Source organism: Electrophorus electricus, chromosome 1 (assembly GCF_041902795.1).
Source record: "Electrophorus electricus isolate QZ-2024a chromosome 1, ASM4190279v1, whole genome shotgun sequence".
Classification (NCBI taxonomy): Eukaryota; Metazoa; Chordata; class Actinopteri; order Gymnotiformes; family Gymnotidae; genus Electrophorus; species Electrophorus electricus.
In genome coordinates this window covers 33,755,768-33,779,067 of record NC_137497.1, presented here as the reverse complement: position 1 = coordinate 33,779,067, position 23,300 = coordinate 33,755,768, and the positions used below count along the sequence as shown (strand labels likewise).

Sequence of the window (23,300 nt, the reverse complement as noted above, 5' to 3'; positions counted from 1 at the left end):
TTTTTGTTTTTTTAAAACAGGCTTCTTTGTGTGGTAGTGTAGTAGGGTTGTGTGGCCCTTACTGCGCTATAACTTTGTGCTGATATAATGGTTGACATTACATTAATCTTTATCTATAGGATAGAGTTCTGTTGGTTCTTAGCATGAGGGAAACATTTAAAACAGGGCACATTGCTGAGGAGAATGTCACTAGCGTTTGTTTCTGTGACTTTCAGACACTCCTATAGTGGCCTTTGCTGTTTCCTTGGGAAGTGATGGCCTCGTTTCCACAAAAACGTCTCACAAAAAGCTCATTTCTAAAAGACGTCCTTACTAACGTCGGCAATGCATACGACCCAGAGACAGGTAATACACACACATACACGCACCCCCCACCCCCCATACACACATCTTTGTGCTCACATACGCACAGCCACCCCTCCACGAGCACACACACTTGCACAGACTCAATGCTGCAGACACTAAAGGACATGGTTTTCATACTGAAAAGGAGCACTGGGTTCAGCTATTTATAATTCTAAATGTATCACAGCATAATACCGCCGGGTTACACACACGGTCTGATGTTCATCACGCTCTCCTTCCTTCAGGGGTCTTCAAGGCCCCGCTACGGGGTGTCTGTTACGTAAGGTACACATCCACGGCACCCACCGACAACCTGATGAGCACTGAGCTATACAGGAACAAGCAGGTGCAGCTGAGCGTGGCTGAGCCCCCGAGCAGACCAGGCAGTGACATGGCGGCCAATGGGGCGGCCCTGCTCCTGGAGGCAGGAGACGGGCTCTGCGTGCAAGCTCCTGCCCAACTCCCACATGTGGGACAACGCCAGCCACTGCAGCACCTTCAGCAGCCTCCTGCTCTACCCCACAGAGCACAGAATGCTGGGAGGCAGCGTCCTCTAGAGTGAGATGCATGCAGAGCTCCTGCTGCTCTAAGCCCCTTAACAGCTGACGTGTATATGGAGCTGAAAAACTGAACTGGGTGGAAGTCCTCAACTTGGGTTACAGTTCAAGAGACCCTCTGGGATTACCTAGTATCTGCTGACCTTCTGCAGTTCTGTTACTTGTGCATGAATAATAAATAGCTAGGGTCCCCAAAGTCATCACAACATTAAGATCATTTTAAATGAGAGAGAGTGTCTTCAGTGTAACACGCACTGTATAATTTAACAATAATCTTTGTTTTTACAATGCTGAAACGAAGACCATGAAATCACCGTTTAAAGTCTATGTCTGTTAGCACCACCAGATAGCGCTGTAGGACAGTAGATGGAACCTGTTATTTGCTTGTAGTTTCAGACTCCAGGCCTGCTGGGCCACAGAAAAACTCAAGTGTTTCTGCTGCGAAACACTTGTTTCAGCTCATTAATTCATTATCCAGCCCTCTATGAACTGAGCAAAGTGTTAAAGCAGAGAAAACACTACAGAGGTCAGTACTTGGGGCAGTGCTAGTGTCAAACACCCATACTAAGAGCTACTTAATGTGTAGTAAAATATGAACGTCAACAAAATAGTGGTGGTCATAAGACTGCAGTTTGTTCCTCATGGGTGCCAGTTAATCTAAACAAACAAACAGAGGTGTTATGGAGCTTCTGACCTGCAGAACTTAAACAGAATCTTCTCAAAGACCAGAACGGGCCCAGTACTGCCCAGGATGGTGAGGGGTTGACCGGCAAAAAGTGAATAGGCAATGCCAGTCAACGAGGCTCCAAACAGGGACTCTATGGCACTCTATCAGAGAGAGAGAGAGAGAGAGCGCGAGATGAGACCAGCCAGTATATTCCTACATAGAGAGAGACATAGAGAAACAGAGCTGAGAACAAGAGAAAGAGAGAATGCAAAGATACACATAGAAAGCCAAAGGCTGTGAGAAGAAAAGCCATGACAGGAGGTCAGACAGGAAACTCACGATGTTGTTCTTGGTGACTTCACCCAGCAGCCCGCCGAACGTGATGACAGGGGACATGCAGGCGCAGTAGAGGAACAGGATGGAGGCGAGACACTGCAGACTCAGAGCGTCCCGCACATCACTCCAGTAAAACGGAGCTTTTCTCTTCACGTCCAGCACCAAACCGCCGAAGAACCTTAGGGAGAGATAAGAGACAGAAAGAAATAAAAAGCTAAAACACACAGTAGGATGTGTTCATAAAAATCTAAATTTGATTGCACTGATTACATACAGCTTACATATACGCTGATTAATATCAATCAATAACAACAGCAGTTATTATTGTTGTTGTTATTGCTAACAGCAGTGTGCTACACAGTGAGTGTGCCACACATCAGAGGCTGTTGTGAACGGGAGAGCTGTGGACTCGGACGTGGGCCTCAGCAGACAGGTCTCTCTTCATCGCCTGCGTCACAGTGCAGATGTTGTAAAGGGGGCCTGCAGGTGCCTCGGTGCTCATTTGCACAGACTTAACAGACCATAGACAGACTCTAGCTGCAGAGCCATTAATGTTAATGAAAAGACGTCTGCTCCTGATGGTCACTAAACTCCAATACTTCAGTTCTTTTTGTTAACAGCAGTGACTATTAATAGTGTTACAGCAGTATTACAGTACATTTAGCAGTGTTACAGTAGTATTAGTAGTACTAGTATTAATAGTAGTAGTAGTACTGGTGACAGTAGCACCATTAGTAGTAGTAATACTAGTAGTTGTATTGGTGGCAGTAGCACTAGTAGCATTAGTAATCAATCAATTTTTATTTATATAGTTTTTTGTTTGTTTGTTTGTTTTTTTAATAACAGCTGTCAAGTTCCAATCCCCCACAGAGCAAGCCAGGGGCGAGAGTGCTGAGGAGAAACTCCCTGAGTTCAAGGGGAAGGAATATGGTAGTGTATGGCAGGGTGAAGAGACCAATGTGTGTTTGCTGTGTGCTGTGGCGCTTTGAAGAGCCCTCTCTCTGGAACACAGCTGTGTGTGGACGATCACATCCAGGCCGGATCAAAGCGCCACAGTGGCTGCTGCTGAACGAGCCCCCCTGCATTCAGCTGCTCACACACCGAGGCCTGACACAGTTCAGCCCCATTCAGCACGCCCTCAGTTGCTCATACTAATGCCACTTTAATGAGGTGGCCGTTCTGAGCTGCGCTCTTCACACGCACCGGCCTGCTTCATCAAAAGAAGCTTAGGGCAAATCTACCATGGCCCACCAGGGAACACACACACACACACACACACACACACACGATTCATTTAAGCTTCTACGTGCATGCATGTTAATGTGTACATCCATCCAGAGCTCTAGCGTCAGTATTGGGGTTAAATATTCCCTTTATAAGTGATTTCAGCTGAGGCCATTCCATGGGTAAGGAAGTACGAGAAACTAATTTCACCACGCACAGTGTAAACATGACCACTGTTAGCATAATGCAAATGATTTTGCTAGGCTTCTATCACTGTTAGCCTTGCTGGCCATATGGTTATGGGTCTCAGCGAGAGAGAGAGAATGCCGGAAACATACAAAGGCCTCAGAACGCCACACTATGCGGGGCTCAGCCTGCTCTGATTCGCGCAGGACGCTTGGTTTGGATACCACGAGCTTTATGTGGGGAAGAAGCATGCTGCACAGAGCTGTTTGTGCAGGGGTAAGAGTGTCTGCTCACCGGCCCGTCCTCTGTAGCTCAGGCCCGGCATGATGCGCCACCTCTTTGATGCCATCGGATGGGTGGGCGGAGCCACTGGGCAAAGTCGGCATCTTCCTCTTCTCCTATAGAGAACAACAAACCGCAGAACTCCAGCTTTACATCAATGCACATACATATGCATATGCGCGAGCGTGCGTGCGTGCACACACACACCCACACGACAGATGATACGAGCGTTGATAGCCGACAGACATCGCAAGGCTGAGCCAGCATGCTCACCTGGGACGGCACATTCTTCGGGGGCTCGATGCGGATGCTGGGGTCCCACTCGCCGGGGGGCAGCACAGTCACCTGGTCCAGGAACTCGTCAATCCCTGAGAGCAGGTCGTTCCTATCTTTGGCTTTGTACGCCACATCATGAAAAATCTAATGCCCGGTCAAAGGAAGGGAGAGAGGATGAGTAGCAGCTCTCACACCCCCACTGAAGACAAAGATGTTCCCATTACGCAGGCCCAGATTTCCCTTAGGCAGGCAGGCCATCTACAGACATGCTGACTTTTACCAGCGAACAGATGGTGAAATGCATAATCTCACTGTTTAAATGATAAATGGCTGAAGAAAAGAGACATTCATGCATCCATCTTATTAAGGATGAGAGTTTTGAGAGTAGAAGCAGAATAATGCAGTGTGTGAATTAGTGAACGCAGACTGAAGACCCATCTATTCGTGGAATATTTAAATGACCACTGACCCTGCTCCTATGTTGTCTAACTGAAACTAGTACTTATTGTAGGGCATTGTTTATTACACTGATGTTGACTAACAAACTATAGTACTTATTCTTTATTGCACTTATCATTGTCCAAGATAGAGCTTATGTATTTTGTACTTCTAGGCATCAGCAGTGATCCCTGTATTTCTACAGTATTCTAGATCATTGGTACATTGGACTCTAACCTATTGCACTGGCTAGGATGTATTCTATGAGTAAATGACAAAGCACTTTTGTAAGTCACTCTGGATAAGAGCGTCTACTCAATACCGCAAATGTAAAATGTAAATGTGAATAAGTGAGTGAATTATTGAACACGTGAAAAGGTTAATTTGTGAATATAAATTAGTGAATGTGTGTAATTTCCATTTACAACATATGGCAAACCCTCTTATCCAGAACTATTTACATCCATTACACAGTATGACCTTATCTCAGTATGTGTGCTCCTTGGGAACTGAACCCATGACCTTGGTGTTGCCAGCACCTTGCACCTTGCAGGTGAGAAAATGTTGGTGTGCATAAATAAATGGAGGCAACTGGGAGAACCACACCTCGTCTGTCATCAGTGTGGCGATGGAGCGTCCGATTTCGTGGTACTGGGAGCCCTTCCCAAATGGCCCCAGCAGAAAAAACAGGAACCTGAGAAACGAGACCAGAATCTACTGGGAAGAGCTTAAGCAGAGCAGAGGTAACTGTATCACTAGGGTACAGGGTGTGTGTGTGTGGGAAGTGTGTCTGGAGTGCATGACTGAAGGCAGGTGTGGGGTCCGTGTGTGTGCGTGTGTGTGTGCGTGCGCGCGCACGTTACCTCGTAGGAACAGGCACTTCTGTGAGGCCGGTGAGGAGGACAGCAGGTGAGAGCCGTATGAAGGCGACAATGGGCCTCTCCAGGAAGTCTGCCTCCCCCACCAGCACGTTGGATGCCTCTGCACCCAGAGGGATCTTCCTCATGAAGTTCATATCGACCTGAGGGTCAAGGATCAAAGAGATGGGTAGTGTAGTCTTTCATGAGAGCTAAACAGAGACAGAATGTGCATCGTGTGCTGGTCAACACGCAGATGACTGTGCTTGATGACGAATGATGACTCAGATACAGAATGGTGAAGAGAGCAGAAGCCGCTGGCATTATGGGGAACAGGGCCTCTTGGTGCTGCACGCCATTTGGCCCAGTGGATGTTATTATCCTGCCAGCGATTAACTAACAACCACCCCACAACACCCCCCCTCTGCCCCATAAACACGGACTCCTGGTACAGTACAGTGCTCAGTAAGGTCTGCAGGCCAGTGACCTAGTCCAAGAATGAGAAACATGAACACGTTGTTGGACACACACACACACACACACACACACACACACACACACACAAAAACAGAGGCCTGTACACATATCTTTGTTACTGCTTCATGAAAGACAAGGAAACAGATAGTTATGAACAGAAAGCACCAGTTGGACACTGAGCGATTAACTTGTTCCAGAACAGGCATTGCACAATCTCAGAAAGACACACCGAAACCACAGACACGTGTGAGGGAAGAGAAAGATGGTACTTTCACAACCAGAACTGATCATTCGATTCCTCTGTGCGCCACAGGTGGGTGGAGCTCCGGAGCTGTGTGTGTTCTCATTCCCCTGCTGGTTTTGTTACCCCGAAGGTGCACACTTTGGAAGACTCAACTGACACCTAAAGACAACGGCTCTGCCGAACCAACTGTGTCTGTTCAAAACACACCCGCAGAGCGGATTCCTCCTGTGACCAAGAGAACCTGATCTGTTTGCAGAATAATTCCACTCCTCACCTCCAGCCTGGAACACTACACCAAAGAAAGACTGGGAAGCTACACCTAGTCTCCACCTAGTGACATCTGAATCCCTGTAGCCCAGTACACAGCTCGCCTCTCACGGCCTGTCTATCTCGCTGATGATCAAAGGACATCAATTACAGTGATGAGAGGACTACAAACGCAGCAACAACCAGAACACAGATGACTCCATTACATGGTGAATTAAGAGATCAAACACTATTAAACAGCACAACACTGATCACAAAGACATCACACGGGACCACGGACCACACGAACCGATGCAGGATGCCGCAGCAGCGCCGGGAAGCTCGGGACTTACGGTGGGTCTCAAGGAGCCGCAACGGCAGTGGAAAGAGGGGTGGCAGTCCTGTTTCCGTAGCAACCGCACAGCCGGGGATCAAAATCAAAGCTGGGGTTAGTTTATACCTGAATTCACTTATGATTATACAGCTGAATCACCCCTCTTACCCTCATCCCCACTTCCCTTTTCTGCAACCAGTCCAGTGTGGCGACACAAAACCCATCTATACTCAGCTGCGCCTGTGCCACTTTAAACCCTGTGTTCTCTTAAATTGACAATTCTTCTCATGGTTCAGTTTCTTCAGTCCTGTTGTTCATGATTTAATGTTAGTTCATGGGTGAGACGGCCTTGTATTGGTCGGCAGTGCGGTCAGTATGGAGTCTGCTGAGGTCAGAGAGAGAGAGAGAGAGAGAGAGAGAGAGAGCTGCTGCAGCAAGTCAGCACTCTAAAGGAATCGGCTCAAAGCAGCCTGACAAACTATTGCTACGATGAGCCACCGGAACACACTCAGAGCGGCAGACAGATGCGCTGACAGTGAGGAATGTGTGTATAGGTGCTGTGGAGGCAGTGTGGAGGGAGCAGGATGGGTGTTGGGTTTGTGGAGGGGAACCTGGGTTGGCCCGTGTCATGTCCCACGCTCCCACTCTCACAAAGAGCAGCACTGTCCGGGAAATCCAGCTGCGTGTGTGCTATTAGACACCAGTGTCTCTGACGGGGCCCTAATCAAATCTCATCTCACCTACAGCAAGGCCCACAGTAGGACCACTTCTACTTATATTTATCCTGATGTAACATTTGCACATTTTGCTTGGAGGATTTGCGGTAGGCTCGTCAGTAGGCTCTTCGTTTGATCTAAATTAATAATTTAATTCATTTATTCAGTGCATCAAAATTGAAACATAATAATACCACACGGCTGCTGTTCTGCATGCAGGTGGGCGTTTTGTGTAAAGGTAAGAGTGTATCTCTGGTTTGTTGTAATAAAACAATTCTGTTGTCATGGCGATGACCCACTCTAGGCCTGGTTCTCAATTTCAGTGTTGATCTGCCACCCGCGTGGTACAGGTTAGTGTTTCCGTCCTCTAACAGCACTATGTGCTTGTGTGTGAGTGTGTGTGTGAGGACTGCAGGACAACTCTACCTTGCTGAAGTCAACGGTGCTGTTCTCACGGCTGCCCCCAGACCCTGGGACGCTTACCCCCGATGCACTTATGCGGCTGTCGCTTGGTTTGTCGCTCGGTTTGCTGTCCAAGTTTCCTGGGGCTGAATGAGGCGATGCCAGCAGACCTGACCGGGGAGAAGAGGAGGATAGGTTATTTGTGTGCTACTTACAGAGACAGAAAGGGTATATATGTGTATGTATGCATTTAAAGCAATGCAGGGCTTGTCAGTCAATTATGGCCTATTATCTAACTTTTTTAGTTTAGTGAATGTGAAGACACGACATTCTATTCTAACTAATAAAGTAGTCCAAAGTTAAAATCTGCCTATAAACAAATGAAGGCATCACCACACAGAGAGCACACCAGCAAATATAGCCAGGTATGGGTTATGGCCCTCTGCTGTGTCTACATGCGCTGCAGACCACCCACGCAGCCTTCCTGAGAATCCTGTCCCCAGGCAGGCCCACAGATGGCGGAAAACTCAGCCATCCCAGACCTCTGCTCACAACCCAACAAAACTGACCAGACACTGCCTTGACACTCCCACAGAAATACACAACTGAAGCACAGGTACTTACATCTACCAGAACAGACTAAGTAGCATGGACACTTTAAGCACTAGGACAGTATGTCCTACTATGCCCTGTAGGGTTGAGTATCACTCCTCTCAAGCTGTGGTAATTCTCATTAAGCCTGACATTACAACTATTACATAAAGGGACTAATCATCAGTCATATATAGCTGACAAAATTAAAAAGCCTCAGATTATACTGTCAGGCCAGTGGAAGTACAAAGAAAAAAGAGCAGATTCCTCCCAGACATACCACTGCTCAGATGAACAGGGCTTGGCTGATATTCAATACTGGTGGGTATAGTGATGTTTAATCAACATCAAGCTATATCAAGCTGGGAGTGGTGACAGCCTCACTGTCCCAGAGGATGTGAGATTATTGGTTACACTTTCACAAGTAAAGGACAAAGGAGTGGCTGTTTGATCATGAGCGTATTTGATACTTAAATTATTCATTAGTCATTACAGTGAGGAAATGTCTAATGTCAGAGTTTAGATGAAAAATATCATTTAATTCTCAACATGCCTAACTGTAACTCAGCAAGCACACACATGCACTCACAAGAGTGCTGGCATGAACACACTGTAGTAAAACACTACATTATGACGAGCATCACGATGATGACAACACCGAGTCAGATCAACAGTACTGGGACATGACAGCCAGAAAGAGAAGGAGGGGGACTCGCGTTCTGCCCCGGCCCTCTGCCTTTCAGTGGGAAGTCCTCTCCACCACACCATGGCATCATGGGAGTATGCTTCAGATTGGTTTCCTCACATTCTCTCCACAGCAGAGAGGGGGAGCACAGTCATATTAGAACAGCCACTGGGTTCAAATAGAGGGGGGAGAACAGGCCCATATGAGAATAGCCACAAGGTTCATGTAACTGTTATAGATATGACAAGCTTCCTGCTCTCCGACACTTAAAGGGGTCTTGACATATCTTGACATATCAGGCTGGAGAGGTTTTACTAAGTTCACTATTCCCCAAGGAAGCAAGTTTTAATTCTTAATTAATACTTAGTTTGCTTCTATTTACTTTACATACGTTTACTGAGACACTTTAATACCATGAGCACTCATTACCTTTAGTGCTTTTAAACATTAATACTGACCAGCTCTATCAATAGTTTAAATTATAAAACAAATTTTTATATACTGGCTATATAAATTTAAAAAAACCTCAACCTAAAGCATGGTAATTGTACGCTAATACAGTATAATTGCTGTACTGTTTAAAAGCCTGTGATCTGGCCTATATTGGTGAAGTCTGCCATTAAAACAGGACCTTGAATCTAACTGGATACATAAAATGTAATTTATTAAATAGATAAATAAATACGTGCATTAAATGATTGAATATTGGTCAATTTGTATAATAATTTGCAGGAGGAAGTTGGAGATACATACTAACACATACCAGCACTGATCACCACAGCTCAGGTCAAGATACATAAATTATAATTCAGTTACAACATGGCTATTTCTTTGTTTGAAAACTAGCCATGTATCCTCAGGCTAACATGACACCACACAACACAACAGCCACATGAACTTCTACCCCACACACAAAAATTAGCCTCCAATCCGCAAAATAAAAATTCCACTTTCAGTCACCTTACGAGTAGCCTCAAATACCCAGTGGCAGAGTTCACAGCCTAAACTGAACCAGCAGGTAGGAACAAGGCCTTCTTCTTTAGGGATTTGAGTGGTTTTTCCCCTAGAAAATCCCTATATGGCTGTAAAACAGACACAAAAAGGTTGGCATTCAAGTAGGGATTGACAGGAGTTAGGTAAATGGATCCCCAGTCTTCTTTACTTTGACAGTTAAATGCTTAGCTAACTTACTTACATAACGCAATTTGCTACAGGACCTTATTTGAAGGACAGACTCTCCAAGTGATCATAAAGGTTTTTGTTGACAGACGAGGTGCAATGACAGCCAACCAACATGACAAAATGATATTCAGTTTATCAGGAAAAATTGCCAGTAAGCATATGTTGCTACAGAACTCACAGAAACCATTAAACCAGCTATAAAAAAAGAAAGAAAAAATTCTTCCTACACTGCAAAATCAAGTGAGAGAGAGAATCACCTACAGCTGCATTAAACAACGTGCATCTTCCCAAGTGAGGCTTTTTGTTCACTGGCTCTGAATAGAAGTGTGCAATTATAAATAATTGTACAAATAAGTGATAATCTCTAGCTGGACAAACAGGCAACACACTAATTTCTGATCGTGACAACTCCACCTGGGCTTGAAACATGAGTGGCATGAATGTAGGGGTTAGCAGAGAGCAGCTTACTCACGCACGCGCGAGGCCAGGTTAGCTTGGGTAAAGCAGGAAGAATAAGAGGCTTGTGAGAGAATAAAAAGAAAACACAGAAATAAAAAAAGAAGAAGAAAACAGTGAATAAAGGAAAGTAAAGAGAGAATTGTTGAGACCAAAAGAAAGAGAGAAAGAGGGTTGAAAAGGGGAAGGAGAGCAGCGGATGGGGGATGCGTGCTGGCGTGCCCAACGCCTGTCGGTATTTGCCTTCAAAAGGAGGGGCGAGGGGCAGGGGGCTGTGGGTGGGGTCGAACATAGCCTGGTCCTCCGGGGCGGAGCTCTCACACAGTTGTGGCTCCTCTTCTTCTGGTGGGGACACCACCACCTGCGGGATGTCCTCCCTCTCACCCAGGGACGCCAGCAGCTTTGGGCCCTGCAGGGGAGTTCCAGGTGGGGGCAGGGAGCAGCGGCAGAGAGCAAACGGGGAGTTCTGCGGCGAGGCGTTTGGCAGGGAGACGGGGCCTGGCTGCCGGAGGTCGAGGATGACGGAGCTGCGAGAGCTGTGAGACTCTCTGGGCTCCCGGTGCAAGTGAGGAGTCGGGGGAATGGATGTAGATGTGCCGCGTCTCAGAAGGGACAGGCGGGAAGCGGACAGACCCTCTCCTTTGAGGAGGAGCATGGAAGCCAGAGGGGAGGAAGAGGAGGTGGACGATGATGATAGTGATTACGAGTAAAAGAAACAACAAACTAGCAGTGCACGGGGTTAGTTCATTCACGACGAAGCTGAGGCATGGCATGAATTTGGTGTAGCGGGAGAAACTGCAAGCAGCAAGGAAACAATGCAAAAATAAAGCAAGGAAATAAGGCAACAAACAAACAAACAAAAATGCAGTTACAAATCACTGTGCAGAGACGAGTTCAAAGATGAAAGCAGTACTCAGCACACCCAGAGCACAGTGCAGCCCTGTACATATCCTATGTCCATCATTTAAATATATTTACTCCATATAACTACTATATTCAAAAGGTAACTCAATTTCTTTTATTCAACTAATTTTAGTTAATAAAAATCAAAACAAAACAACAATACACATTAACTGCCATGCATGAGCCCTCATGAGCATCATTCCCTAACAGAGGCGATCAGATGCTTTAAAATATCAAACATAAACCGTTTGTTGTTTCCAAAATACAGGCATGCAAATAAATGCAAGACACATGGCATGCTTCAAACATGCTGAGCTACCAGTCTCTAATCTACAGCCGATCAATCACTGCAAAAAACAAAACAAAAAACAAACCCCATCCTTGCCATCGCAACCAGGGAAACAGGCTCAGTGCTGACCACACAAGCATTAAGTGTGCACCATACGCACCCTTTTTTTTTTTTTTTTTTTTTTTTTAACAACTTCAATTTGTTCTTTTTGTTGACAGAAGGAGGACTCTATATGAGGTGACAAACGTGCAACTCCTCCGCGTGGAAGCGGCCGCCAACAGAGCCAAGAAACAAACTGACTAAAAGAAAAAAAGAAAAAAAACTGGGGGCTGTGAAGCGGCTCACCATTCTTCTCGAGCAAGTGCGGGTCGGAATGTTTCTTGCCTATGTCAGCGATGGAGCGCACAAGCGGGATGCGGTTGCTAAGCTTCTTCTCATTCTGGTGCTGGTGCCGCTTCAGCATGGCCTCACGCACCTTCTCCCGCAGAGAGTCGTCCAGCTGCTGGGATGCCACCAGCCTGTCTATGATCATATCTGAGGGATGACATGGATTCTTACAACTGCAGTCTCCAGCAGGGCGTAAGAACGCCAGGGAAGTAATCAGTCAGCTAGTCGGCACGTACAGACTACATTCAGACTTCATCTGAAACTGAAATTCCGAGAACATGAGTTTTCTAAGGTATTTGGGCCCCTCGGCCAATAACACACACACACACAGAGAAAAACTTTCATTAAATCTGGAGAATAGGAATCCCAACCATTTTTGTATTTGTGGATACGAGCCAGCTTCTGATTTAACGGTGATCTGGTCTCTCTGTGATCTAAACTCTGACTTCTCAAAGTAAAGGCTAATCTGGGTTTGCAGGCTACAAAATAGCCAACTGTCAGTTCTGTCAGCCTAAGTCTCTGTGTAAAGTCTAACCTGCAATTTCTTAGGCCAAGTAGACACTACACAACTAAATCTCTAAATCTCAGAATCAATACTGCTCATACTACACGACATTTATCACCTGTGACCTGTTGTTTTGTTGATGTAGGCCTACATGTGCACACACACACACACACACACACACACACACACACACACACACACACACACACACTACACGAGCGCTTGCAGGTCAGGCGCATGCACTGCAGCCTTTCAACTGAGGAGGTCCCTGATGAATATTATCTTTTGCGAAAATGCATATGAACCTAAACAACTTAATATAGCGGTTGTTTCTGCATTAGTTTGTACAGAAACAAGATAAAAGAGAACCAACTGTGGGAGAATCAGTTAACGAAATATGGGCAGTAAGGACCGTCTGTTCTTCAAATAGTGCTGGAGGTAAATAGTGCCACAAAATGCAATAAAACCTTTGAACCATTAAAGCGAAAAAAAAAAGGAATCAATTTCTCTGATCTGATTCAACATTTTGAAACCCGGGTTGCACGTGCCCTAACTTGGCACAGGCTAACAAAGTGAGTAATAGGCTTAGCTTAGTAGAAAACATTAGAATAATTTTATACGCCTATAGAAAGATTTTCAATATAGGATATAAATGATTATAAATGTTTCTGTTCTAAGCACAGACATAACAAGTATTAGTCCATAAGTGAGCGCCAATGTATTTTGCTTGAAAGTGATCTCCCAGTTTGCAAAAAATACATAAACCAACATGTTATTGTTAGTGTATGTGAAGTCAGGGCAAATGAAACCCAGGTTTCATAAGTTCGAATCAGGTCAGCGCAACTGATTCTTACTGCCCACGTGTCATCAACCAATTCTCTGAGATATAGAGATAGATAGAGATAGAGAGATAGAGAGATAGATAGATAGATAGATAGATAGATAGATAGATAGATAGATAGTGGAACAGGCGTTCCCCATCGGGACCTCCTCAATTAGAACACTGTGCCATGTGTGAGCTTCGTCTGCGATCGCTCATGTAGTTTACACCTGTACATCAACAAGTCACCATAAATATAATGTATTATGAGCATTAAAGCAAGTCTAATCTGCATGTTTTTCAGGCAAAAAAAAATAACGTGATCTCTATAGCATAAAGGCTAACCCGTATGTTTCTCAGGCTAAAGGCTAACCTGCAATCTCTTCGATGGTGTTGGCCCGCATGTCCAGCATGACGGTGCCATTGAGGATGCAGCTGCGAAGCTCAAACAGGCTGTGCAGTGAGAGCGTTGCCACGTACGGCTTACTCCACCGCTCACCACCGTCCTCCACATCCTCCTCAAACTTCAGCCACCTGCGTGCACACACCCACGCGGACACACACATGCAAAACACAAACCCACCTTCATGCATTGTCCTCGTCCAGTGGCATGTTGGGTGGCGGTGCTAGGTTTTGGGTTTTCATGCTGTGTGCCATGTGCATGGTGTAGGGCTTGGGTGTGTTTGAGGGCACACTACTGAATGCTGAATGCTGTTTTTAAAAAGGTACTAATGCCAGAGTGATGCTGCATGTTGGGGTGTTAAGCCACTGGGTGTTTGGGTGTTAAGGGTGTTGGGGTATGCCTACCTGGCCGTCTCTTTCCACTCACATATCTGTCCGTCCAGAAAGTGCAGCTCATCTAGCTCGGTGAACAGATCATGAGGAATGTGCTCTTCATCATCATCCTCAGTACCCAAGATGAACTGCACCCTTTGCGAGGGCGTGTCTGCCATGGAGAAGAGGAAGAAGAGGGGCCTTAACAGCAAAATGGAGCTCCAGGCCCAGAGCGCCGGCACAGAGCACTGCACAATTTAGGGCTGGAGTTGGCAACCCAAAGTTTAAAGAAGAGCCATTTTGTTTCATTTCAATAAAACTCACACCACCCTGGGAGCCACAACAATTTTACTGGTCAACATTTTGGCTGTACATATGTTTCAAAGGCCTGGTATAGGCTAAAATTAAATAAATGAAAGTAAGGCAAGTCCTGTCTCTGGTTTTGCAGGCTGTGGCATGTCTAATGTCCCTCAACATTTGAGTTTTTGTTGCTTGACAGTTTCTCATTTCAGATTAAACAAATCAGGAAACCAGTTGGAGTGCATGTAACAGTTGAGAGTGTTCATTCATCTCTAAATTTCAATGTTTGTCTTCTTTGCCATTTTGCTAGCAAGCTAGCTGAGTTAGCAAGCTAGCCGGCGAGAGTGTTGTCTTCGTTGCCGTGTGAGGCCATCACGTTACCACACAGATTAGGCTTTCTTCCCAGTCATCTTGCTCTGCGATTACAGCACTTGCAGTCTTTACTGCATGCCACACTGTACCGAGACGTGGCAGCTGACATCTTTACCACATTCCATGACAAACTGTGCAATATCATGCTCAAAGTCAGACTATACCATTGCTATATGATTTTCTGGCAATAAACCCACAATGCTCTAAAATATGATATTCTGCTTTATTGATCCACATGTGAATTATTTTTGCCAAAAGGAGATGTCAGAAGGCATTGTCTCTGCTGCCACAAATGTCATTTTCTCTATACGGCTATAGTTATAATTCCACGCCACTCCCTATTGTTTTTTTTTTTAGATGTGTGTCATAGCAACAATGACATTGGTTGCACATGCACTGAGAAGCATGACAAATTACATGTTTAAAGACCACAGATTTAAATTCACAACCAAAGAATTCTTTGCCTGCGATTGTTGTCTGCGTATGTGTCCTGAAAATCTTGCAGTGTAACACCTCTGATAGAGCTGAGGACCTTGCTACAGCAGCCTGTCATTAAATAGGAACAACGCAAAAGTGTTGTTCTGCATCACCGTGAACCCCTACCTCAACACAATATCCCTGCCCAGCTGAAGTCCAAAGTCTATATTAAGTTGAAACTTTTTCTATGTCTTAAAAAGTAACTTTTTGTAAACAATGACATTCACTGAGTTCACTGTCTATGTCTATGATCTAGCTGTGTTATCACATAGCAGCCAGGCTACGATTAAAGCACTTCCTTTTATGCACTTGGCTGACATAGTAGACCACAAAGCTGTGTGTGACTGTCTGCAAATGGAACACATGAGGAACTGAGAGTTCTGCATAGCTAGGAGACGAGGACAGCAGCTAAGAAACCTGTTCTTAGCCAGTTCATAGCCAGTTCTTAACCTGTTTCAGGTTCAGGAGGAGCAGGTGTGCTTGTAGCCATCTTGGTGCAGGATTCAGAATGGTTTGTGCTAAAGTTGATCTGCACCATGTCCAGTAAGTCCAGTAAGGTGAACCCTCCATACTGCGTACTGGTGTGTAAACAGATCATAACTTCCAAGCAGAAACAGTACTACGGTGTTCATGACATGATCCACCACACATATTACCAGGGTAACGATGCAGTCATAACAGGGACATGAGAGATTTGGTTGTGAGCACCTGGTCACGTTCCTGCCAGGAACGAGATGCCTTACCGTACGTGGGCGACTCTCTCCCATCCTCACGCTCCAAGCTGCGGTCTTTGCGCTTGCGGTGGTGTCTGTGGCCACGGTGACGATGTCTTCTCCTGCTCTGTCTTCCAAGAGGGACGTGGACTCCCACATACACAGCCCTGTGGCCTGTCAAGACAGCGAGTGCATGAGCACATCAAATCCCGTAGGTGTTTTTTTTTTAACATGCATGTTTTGGATACCCAAACATCATTCCAGTGGAAGTATACTTGTAGTTGGTTGAGTCATATAAATTAGAGACACTCTCCAAACAGGACCTTCCCAGTAGCTACACTGAGTTAATTTAATAAGTCTGAACAGTCACTTTTCTGTGGTCCAGGATATACCCAGAAATGTCTACCACCTCAGAGCAGTAGCAACTTCTTCTGGAAGCCACCGAATGACGTCTGGTTTTGTATGGATATTTTTAAGGCTATTTTATAGATTACAAGCAGGCAGAGTCAATGATGATGAAAATATGACAACCCCCTCCCCCAGTTGCTCTGTTCCATGTGGTCTGTGAAAAGGCAGCAAGACATGCAGATATGAGAAAAATACATAAAGTATAAATAAAGATGCTTGTGACTGACTGGTTTAAGGCAAAGTTCACATTAGCATATTAACAATAATAATAATAATAATAATAATAAATAAAACAATAATTCTAGTACAGCTAGGCCCTTTTAAATTTTATCTGAATTGTGGAGCATACAAAATATTGGAATACTGGTTTATGTGCTTGTAAAAAAAAGTAAATGTGATAATTGCAACTTTTTGTGGATAATATTGGATAGGGTAAACCGTGCAGTGAGTACTACAATTCACTATATTGTGAAGTCCAAAATAATAACAAAACTTCACAATTTGCCAAACTAATAGTATTTGACCCCTTTAAAAACATTTTAGAGTCCACTTTTAAAAACTATTTGAACCCTTTGCTAGTTGGATGTGATGTCTGTGTATTGTGACTTGAGAGTTCTCTTGAGGGAAACTCAATTGTGAACCGATAAATCCATCACAGGAACTCCGTCAAATAGAGAAGAAAAGCCTGAGTAACTCAACACCTCAGAGCTGAGCAGAAAGGCGTTAATCTTATAGGACTTAGTTTCACTCTGACAATTGCTGTGTCTGATTTACATGGTAAAAAACTTTTGGCTGCATTTTAGAATGCATCTGCTCCTACATGGAAATGCATCCTCTATCACAGAGTGTAAAAAATGAAACAAAATACAGATAATCCTGGGATTGTCAGACAACACTCTAAACTAATGCAGGCCTCACACCAAGCAACCATTCAAACGATTTTACTGTAAACAAATGTCCAATGTCAAAATAAAATCATGAGTGTTTTGCTAGAGTTGTAACATACCCCTGTCATCTCATTCATTTGCAGTAAGGTCATTGTGATAGCTGTCTTAAGTGTCTTTTTCTTGTCTAGACAATTCCGATAAAAATCAACCGTTTTAAAATGAGCTATTAGTTTCATGATAATACTGACATGGACATTGTTATCAACCAATAGGTGAGCTCTCTCCAGCACCAAACAGGAAGCAATAAAGCTGGTACAGGAACATCATAAGACATGAGACAAAGTAGACTTCGGGGGTAGGTTCTCTGGAAGCCGTACTTATCTTGCCCTTTTTGGCCGTTTTTCAGAACAAACCACTGCACATACGAGGGCAGCTGTGGCCAAAAGCTGCTTCTGTTTCTGCTCCATTGTTCAACAGTTTCTCTTGTAAATTTCCGACAAGAGCATGACGGGAAATAACCTCAAAAGGAATCTAGTTGCAGTTTTGCAAACTGTGACCCTGCAAGACCCCCAGTCTTTGCAAAATCAAAGTCTTAAAAGTCTTTTCAAAGTCTTCTACTGTATGGTTAGGATAAAAGAATGAATCCCTATGGGTCACCGCTATTTAACTGGTGCTTCTAAAGAAAGACTCCCCCTCAGAAACAGACAATACAGCACACCCTCTACACAAACCCATCTTCCCATCTAGACAGCTAGGACAAATTGATGTTTACAGAGTTCAGAGGCATCCCCCGAAAACCAGCAAACAAGAGCCCCTGCCTGGAAAAGCCCGCCTCCTGCAGCCTGCCAAGGCAACCAGTAAAACAAAGCCCATGTAAACATTTGCCAACTCTGTCAGAGTGTGCAGCTAATAGGCTAGCAGCCTGTAATGGTCTGTAACATTTCAGTAACATCTAGGCAATTTGGTGGAAGATACAGTTTCAGGTAACTTTAGTTAACTTGGAAACAAGCTTTCACAGAGCATCAAATATACTTTTTCATGTAGCATTTACACTTGTCTAGAAAACAGTATTATGAGGAAGTGGCAGAAAGTCTGCACGTGAGCAGGTCAGACAGGAAGCGTCTGCCGAATAGAGATGAGTACTGTCATAGGAACTGTGCACAGTAGGAACAGTGTGCGGTATGAGCGGGGTAGCATGAACTGTGTGTTAAGAACTATGTGCAGTGAGAACATGTGAGTGGTGGGAACGCTGTATGGAAGGAACTGTACGATACAGGAACTGTGTATGGTGGGAATTGTGTATGGTGGAATGTATGTGTGGTGGGAACCGTGCATGGTAGGATATCTGTATGTTAGGAACCTTTTGTTACAGGAACTGTGTATGGTGGGAAAAGTGTGTGGTGGGAAGTGTGTGCACTGAGTAGCAGCTATTGCAGAGTCATGGCTGAATCCAAGCAGGACCTGTTTAATTAATGAGCTCTGGAACCATTGTCTAATCCGCCCTAATGCTATTAATGTGTGTGTGGGTGTGAGCGTGCGTGAGGTCAGCCCAAGGGCACACAGGATTTTACCACAGAATCCTCTCCCAACACTGCCCTCTGCCTCTGGACAAATATAGTTTATGTAAGAAAAACCACAAGAAACTGTTCCGCGTCATCGTCTGTCCTGCTGACATGTGGGATAAAGTAGTGGCTGTCCTGAACTCTAAAATGGATCTATGAGGTAGGATAAAGTAGGTTTATTAGTTAGGCTAAACCCAGGGATTTCTATCATACTATGTGGTGTTTGTTTCTGTTGTTTGAACTCAACTCTCTGCATTCACTTCAAAACAATGAAACAAATTCTCTTCTGTGACTACTGTAGACATGCACTGTAAAAGAAAACAGAAACCTGCATAATGTAGTTCAGGGTTCTTTCAGGGCATCCCATGGCTGTGTGTGTGTGGGGGGGGGGGGGGGGGGGTTAGTGATGAGTGTACTGTGCATGTGTCTGGCTTTAGTCATCTAGCATAAACATCAAACCTCACAACACTCCTCCACTACTACAAGCATGCATGCCAAGCCACAAGAAAAAGAATGGCGTCACTCAAGAGTACACTGTGGGCCCACAGCAAAGCCTTGTGGGTAGTGGAAGTGAGAGGGCTAGAGCTTTACTAATGCTGAGACACATAAGTGGATTCATCCATGTGTGTGAGTTAGTGTGTGTTCAGTCAGAATGTACCAGGAGTCATTTCAAATCACAAGAACTCTTAAAAATACATAATACACCAGTCAGAGATCAAACCTGGTCTTACCAAGGGAGATTTAAGCTGCATATACAACCCAGCCTATAATACAAAGCATCTACAAAGCAGAAGGCTTTCAGAGGGAAAGAAGTGTGATGGAAAGAGGCAGAGGAAGGCCAGAGGGAGTCAAATTTGTGTTAAGAATATCCACATGCACTGAGAAGTAGACAGGTGGAAAAAATTCAAGTGGGGATTTGGCTTACTTTCAAGCTCCTCCTTCTCAAAATTAGTGTTGATCGTGGAGTTAGTCTTTCCCAGATCCACTACCGCCTCATCATCGTTACCCTGGCAACAGAAGGAGAGAGGGGAAAATGATGTCGACGATGGCCTATAGCTGTACCATCCCAAACAGGTTTGCAGATGATCAGGGAATTTTAATTGAGGTATTTTTATTGTTAGTGCAAAAATAAACAGTTAAACAAATGGATGAATCAAACAGAGACAAAAGAGACTCTTTGGATGCATACTACACGTACTGAGCCTAACATGTCTTTATATGAGGAAGTCAGTAAAGACAGAGACAAAGAACACACACGTGTTTGAGCTACATGTGGACATGAGAGTCCCTTGAGCCAGACACCTGGTGGAAGTAGCTTAAAGGCCGCTCCTGGAAACACAGCTAGCATAGTTCCTAGTTCCCTACAGCTAGCCTAGTTCCTAGGTCACTACAGAACTCCACAGAGCTGTGAGATCATGTCTTCATGAAAAGGGTCACTCTGAGTCCGGCCTAATGTGGGACCAGCAGTCCACTGACACGTTCCATCTCAAACCAGCGAAAACCAAAAGCTAAATAAATCCGATCATGCAATACCACACAAGGGCAGAAAGATATTTATACTGCGCTATGAATTAGACCCAGCAAGCTGTATATGGTGAGTTTTTCCCACGGCTTTCTTCAGCACACTGGGCCTGAGGGGCCTGGTCTGGAGATATCTACACGAGTGTCGCGTGCTGGCCTCTGCATCTGGAGGAAACAATCGTTCCTGCTTCATTTGTTCTCCTTCACCTTCCAATTTCCTTCATATTCAAAAGCCAGGACTTCACTCCCCGCATGGAGACATCCTGCACTGGAAAAATGCTTGCGCAGAGAGGAATCTCGCCAGACGTGAATCAGTCAACTCCAACATTAGCTCTTCGATTAACTGAAATACATTCGATCTTCAATATCATACTTAGTCCATGGCAAATTTGTACTCCTAATCTGGAGCAGTGGCTCCAACAGAGCCCAGGAGTGACATCATCAGTCTCCGTCCAGAAGAGCGCAATTTGATATCCCTCGGAAGAAGATACCAGGAAATAACTGCAATGTACTGGAGTAAAAGATGTAGAGGTAGTAAAAGCTGCAGTGAAAAACACAGAAACAGGACATTTTGGACAGAGGCCCTTCACTAGCTTTGCAAAAATGTGTGTGTGTGTGTGTATGTATGTATATGTATGGTAAAGTATCTTGTAGCAATAAGAGGTTTAAAATTGCTATGAAATGCACCAATCAAAAACTGACCCACCCATAAGCTCTACAGATAGACTACTGCTTTCAGGGAGAGCTAGTCACAGAAGAAGCACAAACTGAATCCAGACAGTGTTGCCTGAGGTCAGAGATCTATCTGAAGATTAAAATCCTCATTATCTTCTACACACTTTCACTGGCACAGCAAGATGAGTTCCAACACACTCTGATATGGACCACAGAGCCACATGAAGAATGGAACTAACATATTGTCACCCTGCATGTTGCAGTTGTCAGTGAGATGCTTCCACAGGATCTGTGTGGTGCACTGTGTGGTACTGTGCGTGAGACACTCTCAGGACTGTGCAGCGGGGTTGTTTAAAGGCCCCAGACAATAATCCGATTCCCGTAATCCCAGCCCCAATGTCAAAGTGTAAAGATAAAAGAAGAAAACAAGTTTACGACACCTATTTCCACGTTGTATTTCAACTTCTACACAAATCTAAGCATGAATAACATGTTTAACGACACATCACATCCTGCATGACGCTTGATCAAAAGGAGATGAAGAGATACGAGACGTGTGTATCTCTTTCAGTGATCATTTTGCTGTGGCACTGAAATGCTCTTTCAGCGTCTTGGTTGGGCCATTCTGGCCCAGAGCTTGACAAAGGGCAGCTATTCCTGACCTGGGGAGACTATTTCTGGCTCCCTTTCTGAGCTCACCCACAAGTGTTGCAGTCCAAAAATAACCCAAATCCCCTCTCTCCCTCCCTGATGCTGCCAACAAGTGTGGCTGACTATTGCTTAGTAAATATTATTACAGCCAAGCTAACAGCTCAGAAGACTACAAAATCTAGTGTACATCCAATGTATTTCAAGCAGCTCAAGCTAAGAATGTTTTAGACCAGAGGCAAGTAGCCAACTGCATGGTAGAAGGGTTACACCACAGGCCGCCAAATACCCCAATGATGGCTTAGTGTCTGCTTAGAGTCAGCGAACCGCTGAGAAAAGGACGCATTACGGCAACTTTTCTTCACCAGAACACCCTGTTTTCCCTCAGCTCAACTCAGACATTCCTGAAGAAAAGAGTGTCGGGCAGGGGAGAACAGACTGCCACCATGTAAAACAGACCACCACCAGGCTGAGGAACACACTTTCTGATGCATCAGCTGTAAGAGGGAGCATTGCACACGGTGAAAACTGTCCTTTATTATTTATTTAGATTATTCTCCTCTGCTAGACTGAAAACCTCTTTTACCAGAGTGCTGTGGATTAGATGTCAAATACCAGACCTTCCTCTTATGGTCAGTAAGCCTTAATTCAAATTGGAGGCTGTGAACTAAACTCAAAGCAAAGTTCAAAATAGCAGTTTGGATATATAAGCTATATAACAGTTATTGATCAAGCACCTTTTATTATTTAAGACAAAAGGTTGGCGACTTAATTAATATTCGTTAATAGTATATGCGTTTTGGATCGCCTTCTACCAGTATGAGGTACTTGTGTTTAGACCATGGGACACAGTGAACCTTGCTTTAGCTGAGACCCACTGGTCTCTTTCATACCTCAAGACACTGTGCTCTACATATCTGTATTCAGCATATTTTCTCCAAATCTCTGGGTGAAAGCCAGCACTTTGTCCGGTAGGTCTGGAAAGGAAAACACCAAAGCTCTAACACACTGAGTCCTGTCGCGAGTGTTCCACTCCGATAATCTCACGGCATGTCCGTGTGGAAGGAGACCAAAGCAGGTGCTCCTGCCTATGCCTCGGTTGCTTCTGATCACTCCAAAGGTCAACAAGGGGCAAATGACCAACGAAGGGGTTTAGGCTGTCGCAGGAGGAAGCGTGAGTCACCATTGCGCTGGGGATGAGTCCTGCTTACTCCCAGGCAGCCAGGAGCCATGCTGCGGAGCAAAGCGAGCGCAAGGTGCACTCCCGCGGAATTCGGAAAAAAAAAAAAATGGTTTGGCAACTCCGAAGCGAAGCTGCAGCACCCTTGTACATTCAAGCCAAAGCACAGGTGACAAGCTTGATGAGTTGGAAATGTGTAAACGCCCCACAAAGCATGTAAAGGAACCCTGTGTGTGCAACCACTCAGTCAGACTTCTACTTAGAGACATACCTTCCTGGTCGTTGCTCTGGTGCTCCTCACAATGTCTCCCCAGAAGTCCTGCATCGCATCGAGACCACACGAAGGAGACCTGATGCTCTCACTCTGAGGGAGATCAG

The 23,300-nt window shown here is 44.9% G+C and overlaps 1 protein-coding gene across 13 annotated transcripts in view; it reads right to left on the bottom strand.

Moving 5' to 3' along the window:
- Positions 1-23,300, bottom strand: part of slc4a7 (solute carrier family 4 member 7) — a 37,135-nt gene that overhangs the window by 8,886 nt on the left and 4,949 nt on the right. For 6 of the 13 annotated variants that reach the window (XM_027005375.3, XM_081716212.1, XM_081716213.1 and 3 more), the window contains 14 exons: positions 23,194-23,286; positions 19,824-19,905; positions 16,072-16,215; positions 14,213-14,351; positions 13,779-13,939; positions 12,039-12,227; positions 10,745-11,140; positions 7,612-7,757; positions 5,175-5,332; positions 4,918-5,005; positions 3,871-4,017; positions 3,610-3,713; positions 1,909-2,083; positions 1,597-1,730 (listed from right to left, as the gene is read on the bottom strand). In XM_027005375.3, coding sequence (XP_026861176.2) covers positions 1,597-1,730; positions 1,909-2,083; positions 3,610-3,713; positions 3,871-4,017; positions 4,918-5,005; positions 5,175-5,332; positions 7,612-7,757; positions 10,745-11,140; positions 12,039-12,227; positions 13,779-13,939; positions 14,213-14,351; positions 16,072-16,215; positions 19,824-19,905; positions 23,194-23,286 — 2,156 coding nt within the window. The remainder of the gene's footprint in view (positions 1-1,596; positions 1,731-1,908; positions 2,084-3,609; positions 3,714-3,870; positions 4,018-4,917; positions 5,006-5,174; positions 5,333-7,611; positions 7,758-10,744; positions 11,141-12,038; positions 12,228-13,778; positions 13,940-14,212; positions 14,352-16,071; positions 16,216-19,823; positions 19,906-23,193; positions 23,287-23,300) is intronic. The other 7 variants (XM_081716201.1, XM_027005378.3, XM_081716222.1 and 4 more) reach the window with 7 other exon arrangements.